This window comes from Carassius gibelio, chromosome A14 (assembly GCF_023724105.1).
Source record: "Carassius gibelio isolate Cgi1373 ecotype wild population from Czech Republic chromosome A14, carGib1.2-hapl.c, whole genome shotgun sequence".
Classification (NCBI taxonomy): domain Eukaryota; kingdom Metazoa; phylum Chordata; class Actinopteri; order Cypriniformes; family Cyprinidae; genus Carassius; species Carassius gibelio.
Window position 1 is genome coordinate 16,447,982 of NC_068384.1, and position 20,623 is coordinate 16,468,604.

The 20,623-nt window shown below is 36.2% G+C and overlaps 2 protein-coding genes across 4 annotated transcripts in view; both read left to right on the plus strand.

Moving 5' to 3' along the window:
* Positions 1 to 11,508, plus strand: LOC128027670 (dnaJ homolog subfamily C member 4-like). 3 transcript variants are annotated; one of them, XM_052615473.1, is made up of 9 exons: positions 1 to 15; positions 156 to 230; positions 3,445 to 3,497; positions 3,896 to 4,026; positions 5,082 to 5,172; positions 6,188 to 6,363; positions 9,056 to 9,223; positions 9,794 to 9,880; positions 11,028 to 11,508. In XM_052615473.1, exons 4-9 carry the CDS (start codon positions 3,935 to 3,937, stop codon positions 11,122 to 11,124), a joined length of 711 nt encoding a protein of 236 aa, XP_052471433.1. In that variant the 5' UTR covers positions 1 to 15; positions 156 to 230; positions 3,445 to 3,497; positions 3,896 to 3,934; the 3' UTR covers positions 11,125 to 11,508. The 3 variants fall into 3 exon arrangements, with proteins under 3 accessions (XP_052471433.1, XP_052471434.1, XP_052471432.1); XM_052615474.1 differs by lacking the exons at positions 1 to 15; positions 156 to 230 and adding an exon at positions 2,654 to 2,754 and having other exon boundaries at positions 3,931 to 4,026; XM_052615472.1 differs by lacking the exons at positions 1 to 15; positions 156 to 230 and adding an exon at positions 2,659 to 2,754.
* Positions 11,509 to 11,657: 149 nt separating this feature from the next.
* LOC128027669 (vascular endothelial growth factor A) overlaps positions 11,658 to 20,623 on the plus strand; it is an 18,969-nt gene continuing 10,003 nt past the window's right edge. Inside the window, exons 1-3 of the mRNA XM_052615471.1 lie at positions 11,658 to 14,703; positions 18,382 to 18,424; positions 19,494 to 19,690. Of these exons, the coding sequence (XP_052471431.1) occupies positions 14,617 to 14,703; positions 18,382 to 18,424; positions 19,494 to 19,690 (327 nt within the window). The 5' untranslated portion in view covers positions 11,658 to 14,616. The remainder of the gene's footprint in view (positions 14,704 to 18,381; positions 18,425 to 19,493; positions 19,691 to 20,623) is intronic.

Here is a 20,623-nt window from a genome sequence, read left to right on the forward strand (position 1 = left end):
CGGTGTGAATGCACAGTAATGCAAGTTTGGTTAATTGTTCTGTGCGTTACGTTTAGGGGGGCACAAAAAGTCATTTGGGGGGGCACTGCCCCCCAATGCCCCCCCTTGACGACGGGCCTGCTACATGAATTTGTCTCTTTTGTCTTTTCCTTTAGGAACTTTATACACTCTGGGAAATCTGTGTCCTGACAGTGCTGTGGTTAGAAGGGAATAGTCTCAGCACTATAATGGTATGTATAGTGTCTCTGAATGCATTCTTACAGGCTGAGTCTCAAAAAAATGTCTAAGTTATATTTCATCCCAAATCAAAAGAAAGAGACAAGAAATAAAATTTTGCAAGAAGAATGAAATAATAATAAGATCTTTTTTTTTCTTTTAGAAGATTTTTCTTTCTTTCTTTTTCTTTCTTTTTAATCTGAGGTGGAATGTGACTTGGACATGTTCTTGAGATCATGAAATAGTCATTTTCTTTTTCTAGAATCAGAGATTTAAGACAAATAATAAATTAAAATATGTCCTTTTATATTGCTTGGACAAACTGTTGCACATTTCTTTATGAATCTGAAATATATAATATGTCAAAAACTTTAAAACACACCCTGAATCTAATAAATATATAATAGAATTAAAAGAAAACTCTTCATATTAACAAACTTAGGCTTTGCCTGTGCTCTTTTCATTTAAAAATAGAGCCAAACACTGTATTTTAATCACAGTCCAAACAAAGATGTTGCATACATGCAGCATGATAATTGTTTTTTTAATCTAATAAGATTGTATAATTTCAAAATTTTAAGCAAATGCAGAATCTCGGGATGCATCATTAAATCCCTACAATTAAGATAGTTATCACAAATGTATCTGTGCTTGTATATTTGAAACCCCAGAGCGGTCATGGCTTCAGGAATATAGTCCCTCATGTGATCTCAGCTTTGACTCGAGATCCTGAGTCTGGTTATGGGCCAGCGATTGAGTGCACGTGGTGTTTGCACTATTTAGTCAGCAGGTGTGGACTTTTCTCCTTACATAATAACTTACTGAACAATGACAAGAGTAATGGAGAGTTGTGCTAAAAACCTGTTTAGTGACTGTTCTTCCAGATGGCATGCATTCTCTTTTAATATCTATCTGGAACAAAAAGAGGCTTTTCAAACATCAGCTGAATTGTTACATAATAATATTGTGGTTTTGCAGTATTTGGGATAACTCGATGCTGATCGCTGAAGGCGCCCTCTCTCAGTGCAGTGCTGCTTTGATAACACTAGGAGGCGCTGTTGCTCAAGGAAACATTACAGCAAAACATTTTCTACCCACATCACGTGCAAACTGCACATCTGGGTTAAGATGAGAGTAATTTTGAATTAGTGTGTTCACTGAATAGAAACAATGCCTATTTATAATTAAATTCAATTATTTATAATTCAGTTGTTAATGCTTTTATAATCAATGCTTACTATTGGATTATTTTATGAAATTCACAAAACACAGATTTTTTGCATTGTGGCATTTTGCCCTCTGATAATGACACTGAATATAATAACCATATGTATAATCTTTATTATTAAGCTTTATTATATATTATTCTTAAATAAAAGACACCATACTTTGGAATTGTGTGTTACAATTAACATTTCAGTTCTCACATAATTATTATTGTTTGTACAAGGCACTGAGAGTTCTGGGTAATATCGCCTCTCATGGCACAGAATGTTGTGTTAGTTTGACACAATGGGGGCTGCTGACCGCCCTCTGTGCCACACTCAAGATGGCACTTCATTTTACATCTTCGATCTTTGTAAGAAACAGGCTTAGAATCAGACAACAAAAACACATTTAACGTAAGTTCTCCTGCGTATAACAGGTTGGTGGAGGAGTGTACAAGGTTAAATTGTGTCTTTCTGATGGAAGCCATTCAGTATAACATTTTCGATCATCACCTCCCTTCTTTCTTTGAGGTCATTGCATTTACCTGCTTATATTTATGGACATATTATATGTGCGGACTCACCATGATCAATCTTCTCAATCTTTTTTTTTTTTTTTACTTTAAGGTGGAGAGGTTTTCATCATAACATATCCAGTGACAGAAAAAATATTTTCTATTTTAAATTTTCAAAGCAAACTGAATGGACTTAAACTGAATGAATACCTTTTTTACTGCACTTGTGAAGCATGTTCGTGTGTTTTTGCTAGCTGTTGATCTGACTGACCCCTGGTTGCACAGAACAGCTATTTAATGGTTTTGTAAGTATACTGAATATATCTGAATGTTGCCATTTCTCCAAAATTCACTAGGAGTTACACAACCCTCGCATGTGACAGCGGCACAAACATAAATACTGCTTACACTTTATGTATGTTGAATGGTAAAAACATACATTTCTAATTTGTTTGCAATCCTAAAACAATCTATGTTTATTTAGGATGATATTTATTCACAAGGTAGTCCACTATTTTTCTTAAAAATACATAATAAAAGTAATACATAAAGTAATAATAAAACATAAAAAAAATGTTTTATTGAAAGTAAAAAATTAATTTTACGCCTTAGATTAATTCATATCTAGTTCTCTCTCAAATGTACAGTTGTACTGTAGCAACACAATTATATTATTAATGTGAATAAAGAGTAACCCAGTGGAAACAGGTAAACAGCTGCTGTATGTCTGATATGCAACACTTTGTCCTTTATGTAACAAGCGTTATGAAAGCAGCAGAACATGACAGCAGATCTGCGCGTGTCCGTCAATGAAGGTGACGCCGATATTTGTGTTTAATCCGCTGATTTATGTCTCACTAATGAGATTTACAGCGAGTTTGAGCGGTGTTGGTGTGCAAAGCTGCACGCTTCCTTTAACTTTGTCGTCGTTGTTGTTGTTTTTAGCATTGCAGCTAAGCTAACAGCACAGAAAGTGCATTAGAGTGTCACATAAACTGATAAAACACATTAATCAGTCGGTTAAATAAACTATTTGTGAACGTTTTAAGGTCGTGTCCTATTTGGGATGAAATTACACTTTAGATTATTAATGAACAATTACATTAGCTACCGTTACCGTGTGATTTCAGTTTCGCTGGCTGTCTCAAACCTAGTGAACTGACTTCTAGCTGCTCACTGTATTTTGACAGCTGCCAGATTTATTATTTATTAGTCATAGATTCCTGTTGGACTTGCTGTCCATGTTTATGATGTTAAGTTAATGTAGATGTTTGGATAGGAAACAAATGCATTACACTGAATTACACTGTGTGTGCTCCTTGTTGTTGTAAAATCCTGATGGGGACCAGACTTGATAACTAATGTCTACACATAATAACTATAAATAAGTCTAACCCTAACCCTAGATCAATAATTAGATCAATTCATGAATTTCAGATGTTAAAGAGTGGCCTAAACTATTGTATAAATTGTGTTTGTTTGTGTAATCTCTCATGTGCATTCAGGATCTCCTGCAGAGCTGCTGACCGGCTGCATTTCAGTGGGCTCCTGCTGAGCGGTATGTATTCGCAACAAAACTCAACGTGCATTCAACACGTAAAGCTCCAGTCAAACAAAACGTGCATTCATTATGATAAAACCTTACTCAAACAAAATGTGCATTCAGCATAATAAAGCTTTAAGCTAAAACAACATGCACTGAACACGATCAAATTTCATCCAATCACAGCATGCATTAATCATGATAAAGATTCATCCTAACACAACATGCATTCAGCTCGCTAAAATGATTAAGCCTCACCCAGACAGTACACATTCAGCATGCTGAAACTTTAATAATACAGGATCCATTGAACGTGCTGAAACTGCAGCAAAAACTAAAGCAAAACATCCAGAAAATCTAATGTTTATCTCTATAATAATCCCCATTAATAACATATCTCAACCATTCTTTAGATTCTCATCTGTATTATAATTTATTTCTACTGGAGCATCATGCTGTTGGAGGCTCATCTTCATCTCTCTCCGGGTTGTTTGTGGTTCTGTAAAAGTGCTCAGCGGCTGTTCTCACTCTGTACTGCGCGTAGGTACGCACGACCAAACTTTATTTATGTTCCAAAACCAAAATTGTTTAGCTCAAATGCTTAAAACAAATCTGAGTCCCTGTGTTTTCTGTTACTCGAGTCTTACTCTGTTTTTCCTGAAGCCCATTTTTGCCACAGAATAAAATATAAAAAAGGTAATTGTAACGTCTTATCTCTCAAATCTGACTTTTGGAAGTGTGTGTGTGTGTGTGTGTGTGTGACCCTGGACCACAAAATCTTAAGTCTTTAGTCGCTGGGGTATATTTTTAGCATTAGCCAAAAAATGTCAATTTTTCCTTTATCCCAAAAATCATTAGGATATTAAGTAAAGATCATGTTCCATGAAGATATTTTTTTAATTTCCTACTGTAAATATATAAAAACTTAATTTTTGATTAGTAATGCATTGCTAAGAATTTATTTGGACAACTTCACAGGTAATTTTCTCCCTGTTTTGATTTTTTTGCACCCTCAGATTCCAGATTTTCAAATAGCTGTATTTCGGCCAATGTTGTCCAATTCTAATAAACCATACATCAATGAAAAGTTTTTTTTTTTTTCAGCTTTCAGATTATGTATAAATCTCATTTTAGAAAAATCGACACTTAAGACTATTTTTGTGGTTCAGGGTCACGTGTAATAACTGAGTTCATGCTGAAAAAAAATCTGTCAATGATGTTAAAATATAAACTAAATCTGAATGTGAGCTGATATTCTTTGAAATGTTAACTATTAGTGCTGATCCAGAACAATTATGTAAATGCATTCTTCAGCGCTGATGTTGTCATCTATAGACCAGAATATTATAGAGACATAAGTGTTGGATTAATTTGACATAATTGTTAAATCTGTTTTTGACTTATTGTTCTATTCAGGCTGTTATATCAGTTTTCTAATTAATTACATTTTGTAAATTATCATCAAGGGCATGAGATTATGAGATTTGGCTGCAGTCATATTTTTGTACAGTGACTGTTATTGTAGAGTTTTATGAATCTTGTCATTATGAAGACAGTGTTGAGAAATTATGTTTTTATTTTCTCTTATTCTGTTTATAGGTCATCAACCAATTACTATGAACTTCTTGGGGTGAAACCAGATGCTACACTGGAACAAATTAAAAATGCATTCTTCGACCAATCCAAAAAGGTTCATTTGTAGGCATTATTATTATTTTGGTTAATGAGTCCAGTGTTACGATCACTTATATTAACCAGAACATTATCATCCCCCAGTATGGACACTTTTATAGTTATTCTTGTTTTTTATCATCAGTTGAACTAATTTTATTTCAATTATTTTTGCCATTTCTTTTTATTTAAAATGTTTATTTGTTTATTCTGTCATCTGTACGCTTTGACAATGGAAAAGCAGGTAGTAATATGTGTGTGATCAAAGCATTTTGCATTAGTTTAGTTTGTCAAAAATTGAAGCAGATCCTCAGAAGTTTTTGCTGATACAGAGCCTATCCTGATGCATTCTGAAAATGTTGTATGGTTGTACAAAAATGATGGCTAGTTTTTCACCTCCTAACCCCTAGATGGAGCTGTTCGGTTGTAGCAGAGAGACTGTTGTCTGTTCCCATATTCTTAAATTCTTAAGCACTTATTCTTGAATTTTATCCCTGATTCGTTTCATCTTCGAGTTTACTAGGCACAATTATCTTGTTGGATAGTCAACATGTCAAAAACTAAAGCAATTAAATAAGTTGGTGAGACTGTATCAGGGGACGCAAGCGAAAGACATGAAACAATTTTGCAGAGAGAAACATCTGTTTACAGATGAAGGAGGCGGTGTGACGACAAGATAGGACCACTGCATGCCTGTGTGTGTGACAGGAGATGAGGGTACAAACTGGGGATAAGGGCACTTTGTTTCCAAGTCAGAAGCAGATTAAAGCTTTATGAGTGATGTGACTTACAGAACAAGTTGGAGTAAAAAAGGTGAAAAGGTCATAAAGATGAGGCTTGTGGTATTTTCTGTTCACTGAATATGAGACATACATTAATCTGGTGCTTTTATGAATTCAATGCATTAAGGATAATAAAAAAAATGTGCATGTGTAATTCATGTTCTTGGAATTGTTGAAATTGATAAATGTATATATATAAGTGTAATGTCATTGTCTTGATATGAACAAAAATGTCCGTCTTCTCATGTTCAGTTGCACCCTGACAGTGACCCCTCCAATCCCGGTCTGCACAGTCAGTTTGTGCAGCTGAACGAGGCGTACAGGGTGCTGAGCAGAGAAGGGTCCCGACGAGATTATGACCTCAGGCTGAGGTACCAGTATGCTGCAGGGCCGATCTCCAGCTCCTCCAGCTCCACCAGCAACCCCAGGTAACTGTTAGCGCCATAATCAATCAACCTGATCTTATTAAATGGGATTTTATTGAATTAGTAAAAGTGGGCATTTTAAACCAAAATGAAGACTATAATATTTGATCCCAATTTTCATTAATTTTATCCTATGTCAAAAGTTAGGAACAATTCAGCAGAAACTGACCAAACAACCACTCAGAACACCCTAGCAACTCCAAGCATCTTCCTAACAAAGCCCTAGCAACCACTCAGAGTCAGATATCCTTAGCAGCTGCATAGCAATATGCTGAAAGCACCCAGAACAGTTTAACAACTGCATAGCAATGCCCTAGCAACCACTCAGAGCATCCTATCATCACGGTGACAAGATTTGACAAACAGCAGTCATGTTTTCTTCAGAGTGTGTAAAAAAAAACATATGTCTGGTTAATATTAATATTCTGGGTCAGCAGAAAAGTAGAGTAATTTCAAAAGAAGGTTTATACATTTAATGTAATATTATGAATGTGAAAGCAATTTTTGTTGAATAATATGTGGTAAATATAAATATTTTTAAGAAATGTCATAGGTTCATGTTGACTGATCATTTTAGGTATATGTGCTAGATTCTTAAAAATAAAGGTTCTTTATTGGCATTAATGATTCCACAAAGAACCTTTCCAGTAGAGTTGGGTCCGAGTCCACCTTTGTCGAGTACGAGTCAAGACCAAGTCCACAAACATCGAGTCCAAGTCCGAGTCCAAGTCCAAAAGGGGTCGAGTTGGACTCAAGTCCGAGTTCTTAAAGGCCGAGTCCGAGTCGAGTCCGCCCGAGTCCAGAAAGTAATTAAATTAAAAAAGATTATAAATTGGTATTGTACATTTTTACATTCTATTAATATTTTAACCTTTCAACCCATTAAACCAATGGCAATATAAAAATTTAATAAAAAAATACCACTGTTACATCTAGTCATTGCCATTGAACATTTTTATTTTATGTCAACAGAACTAGTTTCCTATCAAAAAAGTTTTCAAAGGTTTTATTGTATTACAAGTGCATGAAAATACAAATGAACCTATTTTATTATTGTATCACACTATATTGTCCTCCAGTTAAAGATGACATTCAGTTATTTAATGCCTCTCCCCCACATTTGACAGAGGTAAAGTGCAACCAATAAGGAGATCCTTAATGATGACATTATGAATTTCTTGTTGTCTTGGAGAACTTGCATCATAAAGTTGCATTGCTTGTTTGGTCAGTTCTGGTCTTGCAAATCCTGCAATGCTGAGCTGTGCAGCATCTGTTGGTTGCTGCTGCTGTCTTTGGTAGTCGGTTGCATCGGTTTTCGGATCACCAGTACACTGAACCGAAAACCGTTTCTTTAGGAGGCGTCCGATTTGAGAACCGATGAACTGATGATAGGCTACTGCGCATGCGTGTAATTTTTTAAGTATTTTGTTAAACATCGGAAAGTGTGATAAAACTATATATATATATATATATATATATATATATATATATATATATATAAAAAGTTTTCAGGGAAGTTGGACAATAATTAAGTCTCTAAAGACTCCATGTTTAATATGAATAAGTGATGATTTATGAAATATCTGTACTGTATTTATAGTTAATGATGACAGATTCACAAACTGAGTTTGTAGTAAACAGAACATGAACATGAGTAGAGCAGCTGATGATACTGAACTGCAGCACGTGCCGGTGTCCTGACATTTTATCCTACCCTGTCAGATTTTCCTACCCGGGTTTTGAGCGATTCTCGTTCTCGAGTCAAGAACCGGTTGTATCAGTTTTCAGATCATCAGTAAACTTAACCGAAAACCGTTTCTTTCGGACGCGTCCGATTCGAGAACCGAGGAGCTGATGATACTGCGCATTCGTGATTCAGCATGAAGCCGACTGACTCACAGCGCGTCTGAACCGAACTGATTCTTTTGGTGATTGATTCTGAACTGATTTTGTGCTAATGTAATGAGTGCGGGTAAACCGAGGGCTTGAATGAAGGGCAATCTGACGAAACGTAAGTTCATTTAATAACAAATACATCGCAATGGATTATGTATCCGGTGAACTGTTTTTTTTTTTCAACCGGTTTATTGAATCAAACCGTCCGAAAGAACCGGTTCGCGGAAAAGAATCGAACTTCCCATCACTAATCCACATTGATATCCAGTGAGTGGTGCGTGTTTCGTCTGCAAGCATGAGACTTCTGCCTGCCGGTGTGGTGCAGTAAAATGACAGAAGGGGAGACATTCATTAATTTATCATTTCAATTTTATGCTGGTTTTATTGTTACACGTGACGCGGACTCGACTGTATTCGGAATATTTTCCGAGTCCAAAATGTTCAAGTCCGTGTCAAGTCCGAGTACAAATTCACCCGAGTGCGTGACAAGTCCGAGTTCATTCAAAATTGGACTCGAGTCCGGACTCGAGTCCGAGTCCAACTTCGAGTACCCCAACTCTACTTTCCAGTGTACAAAAGATTCCTAAAAGTGTGTAATAATTGTGTTTTCATAAAGTTCTTCTAAGCACTGTCCACTTAAAGGCTCGAGGAGCCTAAATGGTTCTTCTATGGCATCACTGCTAAAACCCCTTTTTGAATTTTACTTTTAAAAATAATTGATATTTTTAAGAATCACGTTTTAAAAAACGATTATGTTTCAGTGGCAAAGTGACGAGTGTTGTGTCTCTGTGTTTGTCAGTGCGGAGGCTGCAGAGAGCATGCGTTACTGGGAGCAGTTCAGACAGGCCCAGCCTCAGGAGAACACGGCCGAGGAGCGGGAAAAGAGAAAGAAACGCAACATGCGCTTGGTTGGCTACTGCATGCTAACCATGCTACTCAGTCTCTCCGCACATTACTTTGGGTTCAGGTGAGCCCTAAAACATATCAGGCATACACAGTATTGACGTCAACATGCACAGTGTTCCAGCCTAATATTTTTCAACACTCTGAATGATGCTGCGCGGATAAGTGAGTGTTTTGCAACTGTTTGAATGAAACGCAGAGCAAAATGTTTTCGTTTGTTCATACGCCGCTTTTCTGATGAGTGTGTGATAACGACGTTTTGTTTTTGAAACGCATTTTGTCTGTCACATAGCCAGACAAACCCCAGTAGTGTGTGTTCACTTGGTTTCCCATAATCCCTGATGTTTGGTTATGCTTTCCAGTATCAGCTAAATGTTTTTACACCTTGATTTAGGCAACTGAGATTAAGTATCTTCTACAAACAGATGCTGCTTGGTTGAAGCGTAGCAGAAGTGCACTTAAAATGTTTTGAAAAATGATCAAATGTTTTATTGCCCTGTCAGTAACCATGTGCCCTTTTAAATGTGACCCTAAAGTTATGTGGGCACATCGTTGATGTCTGTTTACCGCTCCAAATATATATGTTGGCAGTAAATCTGTTCACCTTTGACCTCTGGGCTGGTCTGTCAAGCAGGAAACTGGAAGAGGTCCATAATAACTTCATGGATGAGAAGGATAGAGTCATCACTGATATCTACAACAAGTCCAAAGAAAGAGCCAGGTGGGGACCGCTTTGAAGTCGCACGTGTGACACATCATAGGCTTCGAATACAGAAGCTGGAGTGTTTGAAACCATTAGGGGACATGTTGTTAACATGTAAAGGAAAGATAAAGTAAGATGATTGTAGATTCATCTCATGTTATTAGACAGCCTTTATGGATTTGTTCTTTATTAGCAACTTTTTAGACCCCCTAATGAGGATGAAGAACTGAAGGTTAATGTAATTTGAAAGTCACTTTGGATAAAAAGTGTCTGCATTGGATAAAAAAAAGGAATTAGAATAATGCTAAATTGCATGATGGCACCATATAAAAAAACTTTTGTCAGCCAAACCCGATGTAAAATATTTACTTGAAGCACTCCCTGAGATTTTAAGTAAATATTTCAATATTTCAGTCAATGGTCACATGACATAGAGGTAACTAGTTTAGTTATTTAATATTGTTTACCCTTTTATTTTGACATTGTAGCTGGACTTTTGGTGAGTTCCTTAGTAAACATTAACAAGATCATTATCTCATATTTCTAGCTAAGAATATATATTAACTAATGATCTGTTAAGCATTGTATAATGTTTTTTAAAGGACTTTAAAATAGATTCAGAACTCTCTTTAATTGTGATATAGTTTCAGTCAACATTACATTCACAGTGTAAGAGATTGGCTGTGCATTATATATGTAAATATCAAATATGCATTATATGCAAATATGTAAACTAAGTAAACCTATTGCACGTTGCCTTCCCAGATGAATGTGAAACTCTCAGAGCATACAGAGATGGCATGAACTCTGAGACACTGAAAACACTGGATCATGAGTTGCTCGCATTTGCACTAAACACAGTGCTGCGCTTCCCTGGGTAACATATGGACTATAGTTAAGAAATCACAGCCTTTGATTTGATAGTTGCACTAAAATAGATCAGGATTATCTTGCAGCCTTATTATTATTATTATTATTTTCATGACATTTTTATTATCTTTTCATCAACCCTATGCAGTTCCCCCGGCAACCCCTCGTTTGGTAAACCATGCCCTTGCATAATGACAATGAGTTTCGCATGGGATAGCACATTCAGATTTTCTTCAGAAATTGTAAAAAAAAAAAAAAAAAGTATTTGATCAAGCTGCTGTCTGATTTTCCTCAGAGTGAACGGCTTTAAGAAGCAGCAGGAGATCTTGAGACAAAAGCACGCTGAGTTCCTGGAGAGATACAAGATCCGCAGTGATGGAGAAGATAAATAAAGCAAGGAAAAGACAGAGCTAAACCCACATCGCACAGTTATGGAGAGAGTGCAAGCTGTAGATGAATGTTGAAAAGTGAATAGTATTTTAGGGTAACAGTGTGTTAAATATATGAACGCAGCAATATATCAGCCAAAACTCTTTTTTTTTTTTAGCCCAGTTCTGTTTTTTCACCCAACTCCATCAGATTAAGGTCACAGAGGGTGCAAGGCAAATCAGGCTGATTATAGGCCAGCATGGCTCCTCATGAGGTGTTTTAAACACCTGTACATTTACTGTATTGCCTGCATTTAAAGGCGACATTGTAACTGCACCTGGAAAGGGTGTTATGGAAACATTGCATTCCTGATAAAGTAGTTCATCAAAACACTGAAAACACTGAAACCACTGTACATTGTGCACTTTGTAAAGCTCAGAGTGTGTGTGTGTGTGTGTGTGTGTGGGAGACGGTTTCTCATGGAAGAATGTTATACAGATGGACAGGTCAGTGCTGTCCAGTGTGAGTTTTATTTCAGGTGCTGGTTATTTTCCAACTATATTGAGTGCAACATCAAATAATCTTATCTTGAATTTCTTTCACCCACGTTACAGATCTAGGCTGCATTATAAATGCGTTTCCTACATGTTATTTTACAGCTAGATTAAACAAGTCTCTTGTGCTGGAACCAAACTCTTTGCAGGCCTCTGCTGTCACAAGGCACAGATCCCAAAATGAAGTATTTTTAGATATACAAATAATTGCATTATTTAAAGAATGGAAAAGTAATTTGGGGGGTTTGAAATTTAATCTAAATTCTTCAAAAGACATTCAAAGAGCCTTCATCTTTATAAATCAAGTATTGATTTAGTTTCAAATCACTCTAATGCAAGCCCTAATGTCACTAGGTTTTGAAGTGATTAATAATTCAATATTTTATGGATCTCAGTTATGTAAAGGTTTCCATCTGCACGAATGTGTGTGTGTTTCTGTAGATTTTTGCTTCTCCGCTTTTCTTACAACCATTTTTAATGTCATTGAAAGAAGTCTCTTATGCTCACCAAGGCTGCATTTATTTGATCAAAAATACAGTAAAAACACATTTTGTGAAAAATATTACAGTAATAACATGCCCCGCTTTTTAACTCCTCTTAGCAAACAAATACCTCTAACTACGTCATTCCCAATTTGCAATGTTCTTTCCAGACATTCTGGAATCTACTATAGTAGACGAATGTAAGAGGAGCCTCACATTACCGAAGCCTGTGCAGATGGTGACGATCTGGTCTGTTCAGTGACTCCACGTCCTGGGACTCAGTCTGATGTGGTTTACTGATATGGTATGGCCCCATATGCAGGTGCTCCTCTATGCTCAGGTCTGATCTTGGAGATACCAGCTTTCAGGAATGAGTCAGGGATGATTTTTAATCTGCTTTTCTGTCTAAGAGCAATTTCTAAGTTTTAAAACACTTCAAGGGCATCGTCTGAAGAGTCTTCACTACTTCGGTACTAACAACACTGCCCACAGTTCAGCAGTATTGATGGTGAAATCTTGTGACCTTGGCCCAGTTTGTTTATTTGGATAGGTGATGACTGGACCTTCTCTCCTGACCACTCTGGGTTTTCCAGAAGGCCTTTAGAGAGTTATACTCTGAAAGGGCTATTTGCGGTTGTCAGCTTTAATGCTGCTAGCAGTCCAGGAGAGATAGAACAGCCTGCATTCCTGAAGCCCACATGAATTTTATTTATTTTTTGCTTGGTATAACCCAAACATACCTGTGGCTGATGTTGAGGGTCTTCACATGCAAGCAAAGTCTAGTGGGTTCAGGTTTGTTAGTTTGTTAAATCAATCAGTTCAGAGGCTGTTCAACTTATTTTACATCTGAATAGTAGTGACTTCTAAGGATGTGTTGTTTATAATAGAATCATTTCTGTTGATGAACAGAAAAGTCTTAGATTGCTTTACAAAATGGATTTAAAACCATTTTTTCTATATCCAATTTATTTATGTTTATTTTTATTTATTTATTTTTTTTGCATTAGCAAGCGAAAGTTTGTAATCTTTGACTATAGTTGGCTGTTGTTAAGCATGATGCACAGCAAAGTGTTAATTGCTTTAGAAAATGGTTTTAAAACAGGTTTTCTTTTCAGTGCTTCTATGTAAAAGTTGAGGGGATGAACTGTCCCTTTAAGTTCCATTCTTCCGCGGGAAAATATAGTCCCTGTTGACGGTATGGGTGCCGCCAGGTGAACAGGTGTTTCGCGTCATATTCGTTTTTACACTCTAAAAATGTTTTCTATGGTAGCCTAACCTTGAAATGTGATTTAATGTGATTTTTTTTTATTCAAGTCAACCATGAGGTTAGATCTACTCGGGTGAGATTTATCTCCTTAAGGAAATAGCCGCGCAGTTTCGCTTTTAACTGTTTATCGCTGCTGTACGTTAGCCAGTCCACATCCAAAACGAAACTAGCTGTTTTATAATTATCACTCTCTCTAAACCCTTTGTAAAATGCACGTCTCCTTAAAAACGCCCTGACAGGGAAAAGCACTGAAAAATAGACGGGGGACGTCGGTTAATAACTGTCCCCCTCGCGATGAGCGAGCATTACACCTGTGCCGGTTTGCGCGCGAGCAAAGTCTGCGCGTCAGGAGGAAAAAAACAGAAAAGTTCCACGAGCGCAACGGTGACGCGCACCGAGAGTTGCGGAGCGTGCGAGTCCTGAAGGGCAAAAAAAGAAACGACCTTAACCATATCAAGGTGCATTTCTCTAATTCGTATTTCATATAGGCGCACGTGCATTGCATTGCGCATGTTGACAATGTAGATTATGTATATGTAGAACATTTTAATTGTATGATCTTCTGTCTGACAAGCAAAGCGTCATCATGTGTTTTGGTGGGCATGATTTCACTGGTGACCTACAGAAGCACAGGATGCGCCGCACAAAGCGGGTCTGAAATGCCGGATGGGAGACGCAGAGACCTTCAAGAGGCTCTTAACATCGATTCTTGAGGATATATTTATTTGTCACCGGATATATTTATCTGGACCATCAGGACGCACTCTAGTGCCACCGGGAATTTTGCTGCGAGGGAGCCGGTATTAATGAAATGCATGGAAAACTCTCCTGTAAAAGAACATATTGGGATCTATTGTAGCTATAGAGCTAGTTATTTTTAATAAATACACGCCACGACCATAAGAATTTCAGAAGCCTGTTTTTATACTCAAGGAGTCCATGTTGTGTCTATTTCTTCATTTACCTAAACTTAAGATATTTAATTTGTGTCATTTCATTTCCTCATTAAATCATGAAAGGGATGACAATTGCCTTGTTTTTTGAGAATCTACTGAGTAAATTATCACTGTTTGGATCAAAGATGTTGGATTCGGATGTGAAAGTGGAATAATCATTCATAGAGAATTATCAACTTTAAGGACTGGACGTTGGACCTGCTATACCTATATCATTTAGACAACTATTTCTGACTTTTCTTGGTGAACTCAAACAATGGGGACCAAGCTGCGAGTTATTCTGGGAATGTTTCAGTTCGTCTCATTGACCAGGATACCACCAACACAATGTGCCAAAACACCGGTAAGAACATGTTTTTAATTATAATAATAATAAGAATATTTTTGTTATCATTCAAAAAGTTGGACAGTAGCATAACAGTGCTCGTACAGTTACAGTACTTACTGTTTATTTAGCTGTTTTAAAGTGTGTGTTCTTTATAATCTTTAAGCTTAAATTTAATTAAACTACTCTGGTCTTGTTGACTTTTATCACATCAGATTTGATAAGTATCTTTTTTTATAGCAGATTCCTCTCTATTGCTTGTAAAATGAATTTTGTAGAGTTGAGTTAATGCACAACACACTCTTCTGAGCATTTTATGTGTTGAAATAACCTGCCGGTCATTGACGTTTGGGAGCATGAAAAAAGTGCTGCTTTTAAAGATGTAATGCTGCAATAAAAAATAAATAAAAAACACACCAAATTAGTGATCACAACAGTGGACGTGTTTTGTATTTAGTGTTGTCTGAGAACACATTAAAGCGACCTTAGGGTATTCAAAAGCACATGGGGGTGTGGCCTCTATTATAATGTGATGCATTAAAATAATTTTATAATATAACCATATAATATAACGCTAGAAGATTTTTAATATTTTTTTTAATTAATCTATTAATCTATGTAATTTAATGTGTTTAAAATGTTTAATATATATATATATATATATACATATATATATATATATATATATATATATATATATATATATAGTAGCGTATATATAATATTTTATAGGCTAATATCTCGTATAGTACTAATGAGTGCTAAATAATATGTTATTGAATATGGTATTTGAATAATATTTTAATAAATATTTATGCATTGTAATATTATTATTATTTTTTTTTTTTCTGGGTCTCAGAAGGACAGACAGTGACGTACATCTTTCCTCATCTTTATCTTTAATTATACGAGCTTTTGTCAACAGACACCTATTGTTAGCACCAATAGCGTTGCGAGATTTATCTGAAGGCTGGATGGCAGAATGCACTGAATTCGCGCATCTCCGTTATTCGTAAGCGCAGGGGTACGGGGTCGGTGTACGTGTGACCGGAGCTCTGCTTTATGGATGCATAACATAAGTCTTCGTAATGATGCAGCTCCACTCATCGTTTTTCCTGTTGTGTTTAGCTGTAACTTCGTTTATTTCTTTTAGCCTGCAGTTTGACTCTAGTATATTCGATGATGCTGAATGTGAAATGTAAACCTTCCGAATGTATATTTCATTGCATGCTGCTATTTGTAAGTGCACCTGAAATCTATGCTGAGGTATGGCATGATTTTCAAAAGTATAACCCTTTGACCTTTAGGTGTTTCTGTGTCACGTGTGCAGTGATGTTGAAGTTGCTATTGCCAGGTGGGCAGTGATCAGGGTTGCCAGGTCCCAGACAAATTTTCATCCCAAAGCTGACAACTCTGCCGAAAGGAATGAAAACTACACTGAAAAAAAAGTTTTAGTTTGTACACATCTTCACAATGAATACTTTATGATCTTTTCTTTTTTAATCGCTCTTGGCTCTTCTTTCCACAGTCAGTCTTATTTTGTCTTCATACAAGCATCGTTATGCAGTTAATGCCAAACTCAGTTAAACTGCCTTAAAGGGATAATTCACCCAAAAATCAAAATTATGTCATTAATAACTCACTCTCATGTCGTTCCAAACCCATGATACCTCCGTTCATCTTCGGAACACAGTTTAAGATATTTTAGATTTAGTCCAAGAGACACGGAAGAGAAGACAATGCTGAATAAAGTCGTAGTTTTTGCTATTTTTGGAGCAAAATTTATTTTCAGTGCTTCAAAAAATTCTAACCGACCCTCTGATGTCACATGGACTACTCTGATGACGTTTTTCTTACCTTTCTGGACATGGACAGTATACCGTACACACAGCTTCAATGGAGGGACTGAAAGCTCTTGGACTAAATCTAAAATATCTTAAACTGTGTTCCAAAGATGAACGGAGGTTTCACGGGTTTGGAACGACATGAGGGTGAGTTATTAACTACATAATTTTGAATTTGGGTGAACTATCCCTTTGAAATCCAGTTCCTGATGTTGGTGAAACTCATGTAATCTGTAGTTTGTGAGATGACATCAAACAGGACCCCCATCTTTTCTCTTGCGGTCCTTGGGTTCAATATAGGATCAATACACTTATAGTAAAAATAGCAAAACATAGTACATAATTAAAAAAAGCTATTTTCATTATTCTTTGTCTACAGATAAACATTTTGCAGCTGTGGTAAAAACTATCCCAAAAAATCTTTTCCACAGCTGCATTTTCAAAATAGACCAATTGTGTGGGAAAACCAAGACCCTGGCAACACTGGCAGTCAGTGGTGTCTAGAATTTTCTGTTTGCAATCCAGAAAGTGCAGTGCAGTCCAGAAATCTGAGACCACTAGTGACAACGCACCTTTTTGCTTTTATTTTATTGTATTTTTTTATAATATCACCCTAATAATGTTCGATTAGTGGCATAGAAATACAAAGTAAAAAAAAATATGTCTGCGATTCATTTAATTTGAAGTAATTAAACAGATTACTAAAGTATCTTTTAGAAAATACAATTTCTTTCTTTCTGCTTGAGTGTTTCATGTTCATTGTGTTTCTTGTTGTTTCTTTGTAATCCTTTGTGAATTTTACTAGCCATTTTTGAATTAACTTCATTCTAAATAATATCCTAAACCAATTTATTTATTTTTTTCAGTGAGGTGCGGAATCGTAAATATTTTTCTTCATTTTACATCATAATTTTTCTATAGTTTTAATGCTTGAACATCCTAAAACATTGTTTATTTTCAGGTTTAAAATAAGAAAAATCCCAGATTTTTTTTCATGTGATCACGGATGAGATAGCAGTGCTTCAGACCTGCTGTTCAGATTGAAAACCTCAGTTCTTAATGCTCGAGTCCATTCACAGATGCCAGACTGATCCATGGGCTGCAGGTAGAGGGGAACTGTGGGAGAATGAGGCAGCTGAGCTGATGATTGGTGCTCAAACTCAACTGCTCTTAGAAAGAGCCATGATGCAGCCAAATCCAGCCAACCTTTTGCAAAAATAAAAAGCCTGGAAGAACTGTAATTGTCAGTGTATGTGCATTTCAGAAAGAGAAAGTGAATGTTAATGTGTCTCCATGAGTCAGCTCTGAGCTGACTGCTGTATTTCACAATGGCACCAAGGGAGGAGGTAGGCGAGGAATAGACCGACTCAAACCTCATATTGCAACATGCAATCTGCGGACCCCTGCCTGCGTGCAATGATCTGCCTGTTTTCTGATAAATATTGCATTGAAACTTTATTTGATGCCATTGAGTCAATGTGAGGGTATTAACTGAATGTGATGGCCTAGAAAAACTACCCACACTGTAAGAAGTCAGACATGGTGCAAGGAAGCAGTGCATGTGTGTGTTGTTTGCGCTGCAGTGCAAAGTCTGCTTTGTCCCTCAACAGTGACCTTGTTCCAGTGCGTGGATCTCGCCGTATGAGAGGCATGTTTGTGTGAATGGTGCTGACATCCACCTTTATGCTGCTCTTGCACAAATAAACAGTAAAAAAAAAAACATTATAAGCAAATGTTTTCAGCATTATGTTGACTGGAATCAGCCCTTCATGGCACCATATAGAGTGTGCGCTTTTGTTATTGTCTCTGCTGTATGTTGCATCTGACGCTTTGTCTGTTTCCTTTCCTCTAGTCAGACCATTGGGTGCCAACAGAAAGCCACAGAGCTGGAGAAGGTAGTGAGCCTTGCTTTCTTATGTTGTCTTATTCTCATAGGTGTACTACTAATTTAGTGAGGTTATATAATATGTAATAAAACGGAGTATAATCAAATGAATCATTCTGGTCCTCAGTGCTCATGGAAAAACACCTGTTTGGCAGATACTGTGTCATTGCATTGCACCCATAAAGGCCCATACAGTACAGTACACCTACAGTTTCTTTTTACAGAAATTAATATTTAAATTCAGCAAGGATTCATTAAATTGTGAAAGCAAAGATATTTACAAAAGATTTCTGCATTAAATAAAAGAAATCTGAAAAAAAAAACACTGAAAAAAAAAAAAATGTCTTCCACAAATATATGCTGCTGTTTTTAACATTAATAATAATACAAAATGTTTCTTGAGCAGCATATCATAATTATTTCTGAAGTAAAGGTGGCATTCAAGACAGGAGAAAATTCAGCTTTGACATTTTAAAATATATTCAGATAGAAACAGTTATTTTAAATTAGAATAATATTGCACAATATTACTGTTGTTGTCTTAGGGACTTTTACAAGGTAAAGTGTTAACCTTGATTTCAGTGATTATTTATGTTATTGGAAGTTCACTGTAAGAATCTACATAATAATGTTACACTTTAATCATCATATTTTATGTAGCAGTATATACTGTATATACATATATACATATATACATACTGTTTTTAAAGTACAAGCCACAAGATTTGAACATTAAACATTCACGTGAGACTGGTGTGTCATGATAGAAACAAATCTTGAGAAAAATCAAGCAACGGGAATTCTGTTGAGAACACATCTACACAAAACAGATATTGCATCAATAATTCAGATCCTTGCATTAATATTTATGTGTATATGTGATGTATAACCCATTTATGCGCATGTATAATCTCGTTTTCATATCATTATGAGGCAGGTTGTCTAATTAAACTTCCAGAATGTGTTAATGTCAACAGAGTCTTATACAACCGCATATCACAGATTCTGTGTCCAACCTGGAACTTTCCATAAAGAGTGAAGAGTAATTCAGTGTAACTCATGTATTCTCTCTCTCTCAGTGGTGAGGTGGTTAGATGTGTATCAAAGAAGCGGCTGTCATCCCAGGGAGACGCTGGTGGAAGTTTGGCGGGAGTTTCCGTGGGAGACACATCATCTGTTCCTGCCGTCGTGTGTAACGCTGCGCCGCTGTGGAGGCTGCTGCTCCGATGAAGCGCTGGAGTGTGTGCCGTCTCAAACACACACACTTGTCATGGAGGTACACACACACACACACACACTACTGCAGAGTTAACACTGGTGCATGTTCCTCAAAGATTTTACATCCAGTGTCTTTTTATCTTCATTTTGAACATTATATCTATTACTTTGCCATTGATAACCCAACAAAGTTATTTCTGTGAAATATTTTGCTTGAAAAAAAAATAAATTCTTGCGCTACTGTACACAGTATGTCTTTAAAATAAATGCTATTTGTTTTGTTGTCTAATGCAATGGCAGTAATACATCCTTAAATGTGGTTGAATTGTCCAAATACATTTTAGGGACTGCTGTATATCATTACATACACGATTGTTCAAAAGTTTGTAGTTGGTGAGATTTTATTTTATTTTTTATGTTTTTTAAAGTATTTTATGTTCACCAAGGCTGCATTTATTTGATCAAAAATACAGTTAAAACAGTAATATTCTGAAATATTATTACAATTTAAAAGAACTATGAATATAATTTAATTTAATGCATATAAATATATATATGTAATTTATTCCTGTGATGTAAAGCTGAATTTCCTGCAGCCTTTGCTGATCCTTCAGATGTCATTGTAATATGCTGATTTGCTGCCCAAGAAACATTTTATCTTATTATAAATGTTAAAAACTGTTGCCCTGCTTGCTGACACCAAACTTTTAAAAGGTTAATGTACAGTAAAATACTCTTCTTTTCACCTCCCACAGAAACAATCATAGAAACCTTTCACACATACATGTACTATTTTACATTCACGTGCTTAATGTGGTGATATTCAACACTCACAAGCTTGTATTTATACGTCCACAATGAAAGATTGTAAGAGGCAAAGTACTTCCACACACAAACACACCCTGTATAATGCAAGATCTCAAACCTCACGGCTTAGAATGGTGAATAAAACATCCAGAAATAGACACACACACACACAAACACACACACA

What these genes read in the sequence shown, in the direction of transcription:
- LOC128027670 (XM_052615473.1), top strand. Translation starts at nt 3,935, where the DNA reads ATGCTGTTGGAGGCTCATCTTCATCTCTCTCCGGGTTGTTTGTGGTTC. An exon ending in TCTTCGACCAATCCAAAAAG is followed by an intron (nt 5,173 to 6,187) that starts GTTCATTTGTAG and finishes TCTCATGTTCAG; the next exon opens with TTGCACCCTGACAGTGACCC. An exon ending in AAGTCCAAAGAAAGAGCCAG is followed by an intron (nt 9,881 to 11,027) that starts GTGGGGACCGCT and finishes GATTTTCCTCAG; the next exon opens with AGTGAACGGCTTTAAGAAGC.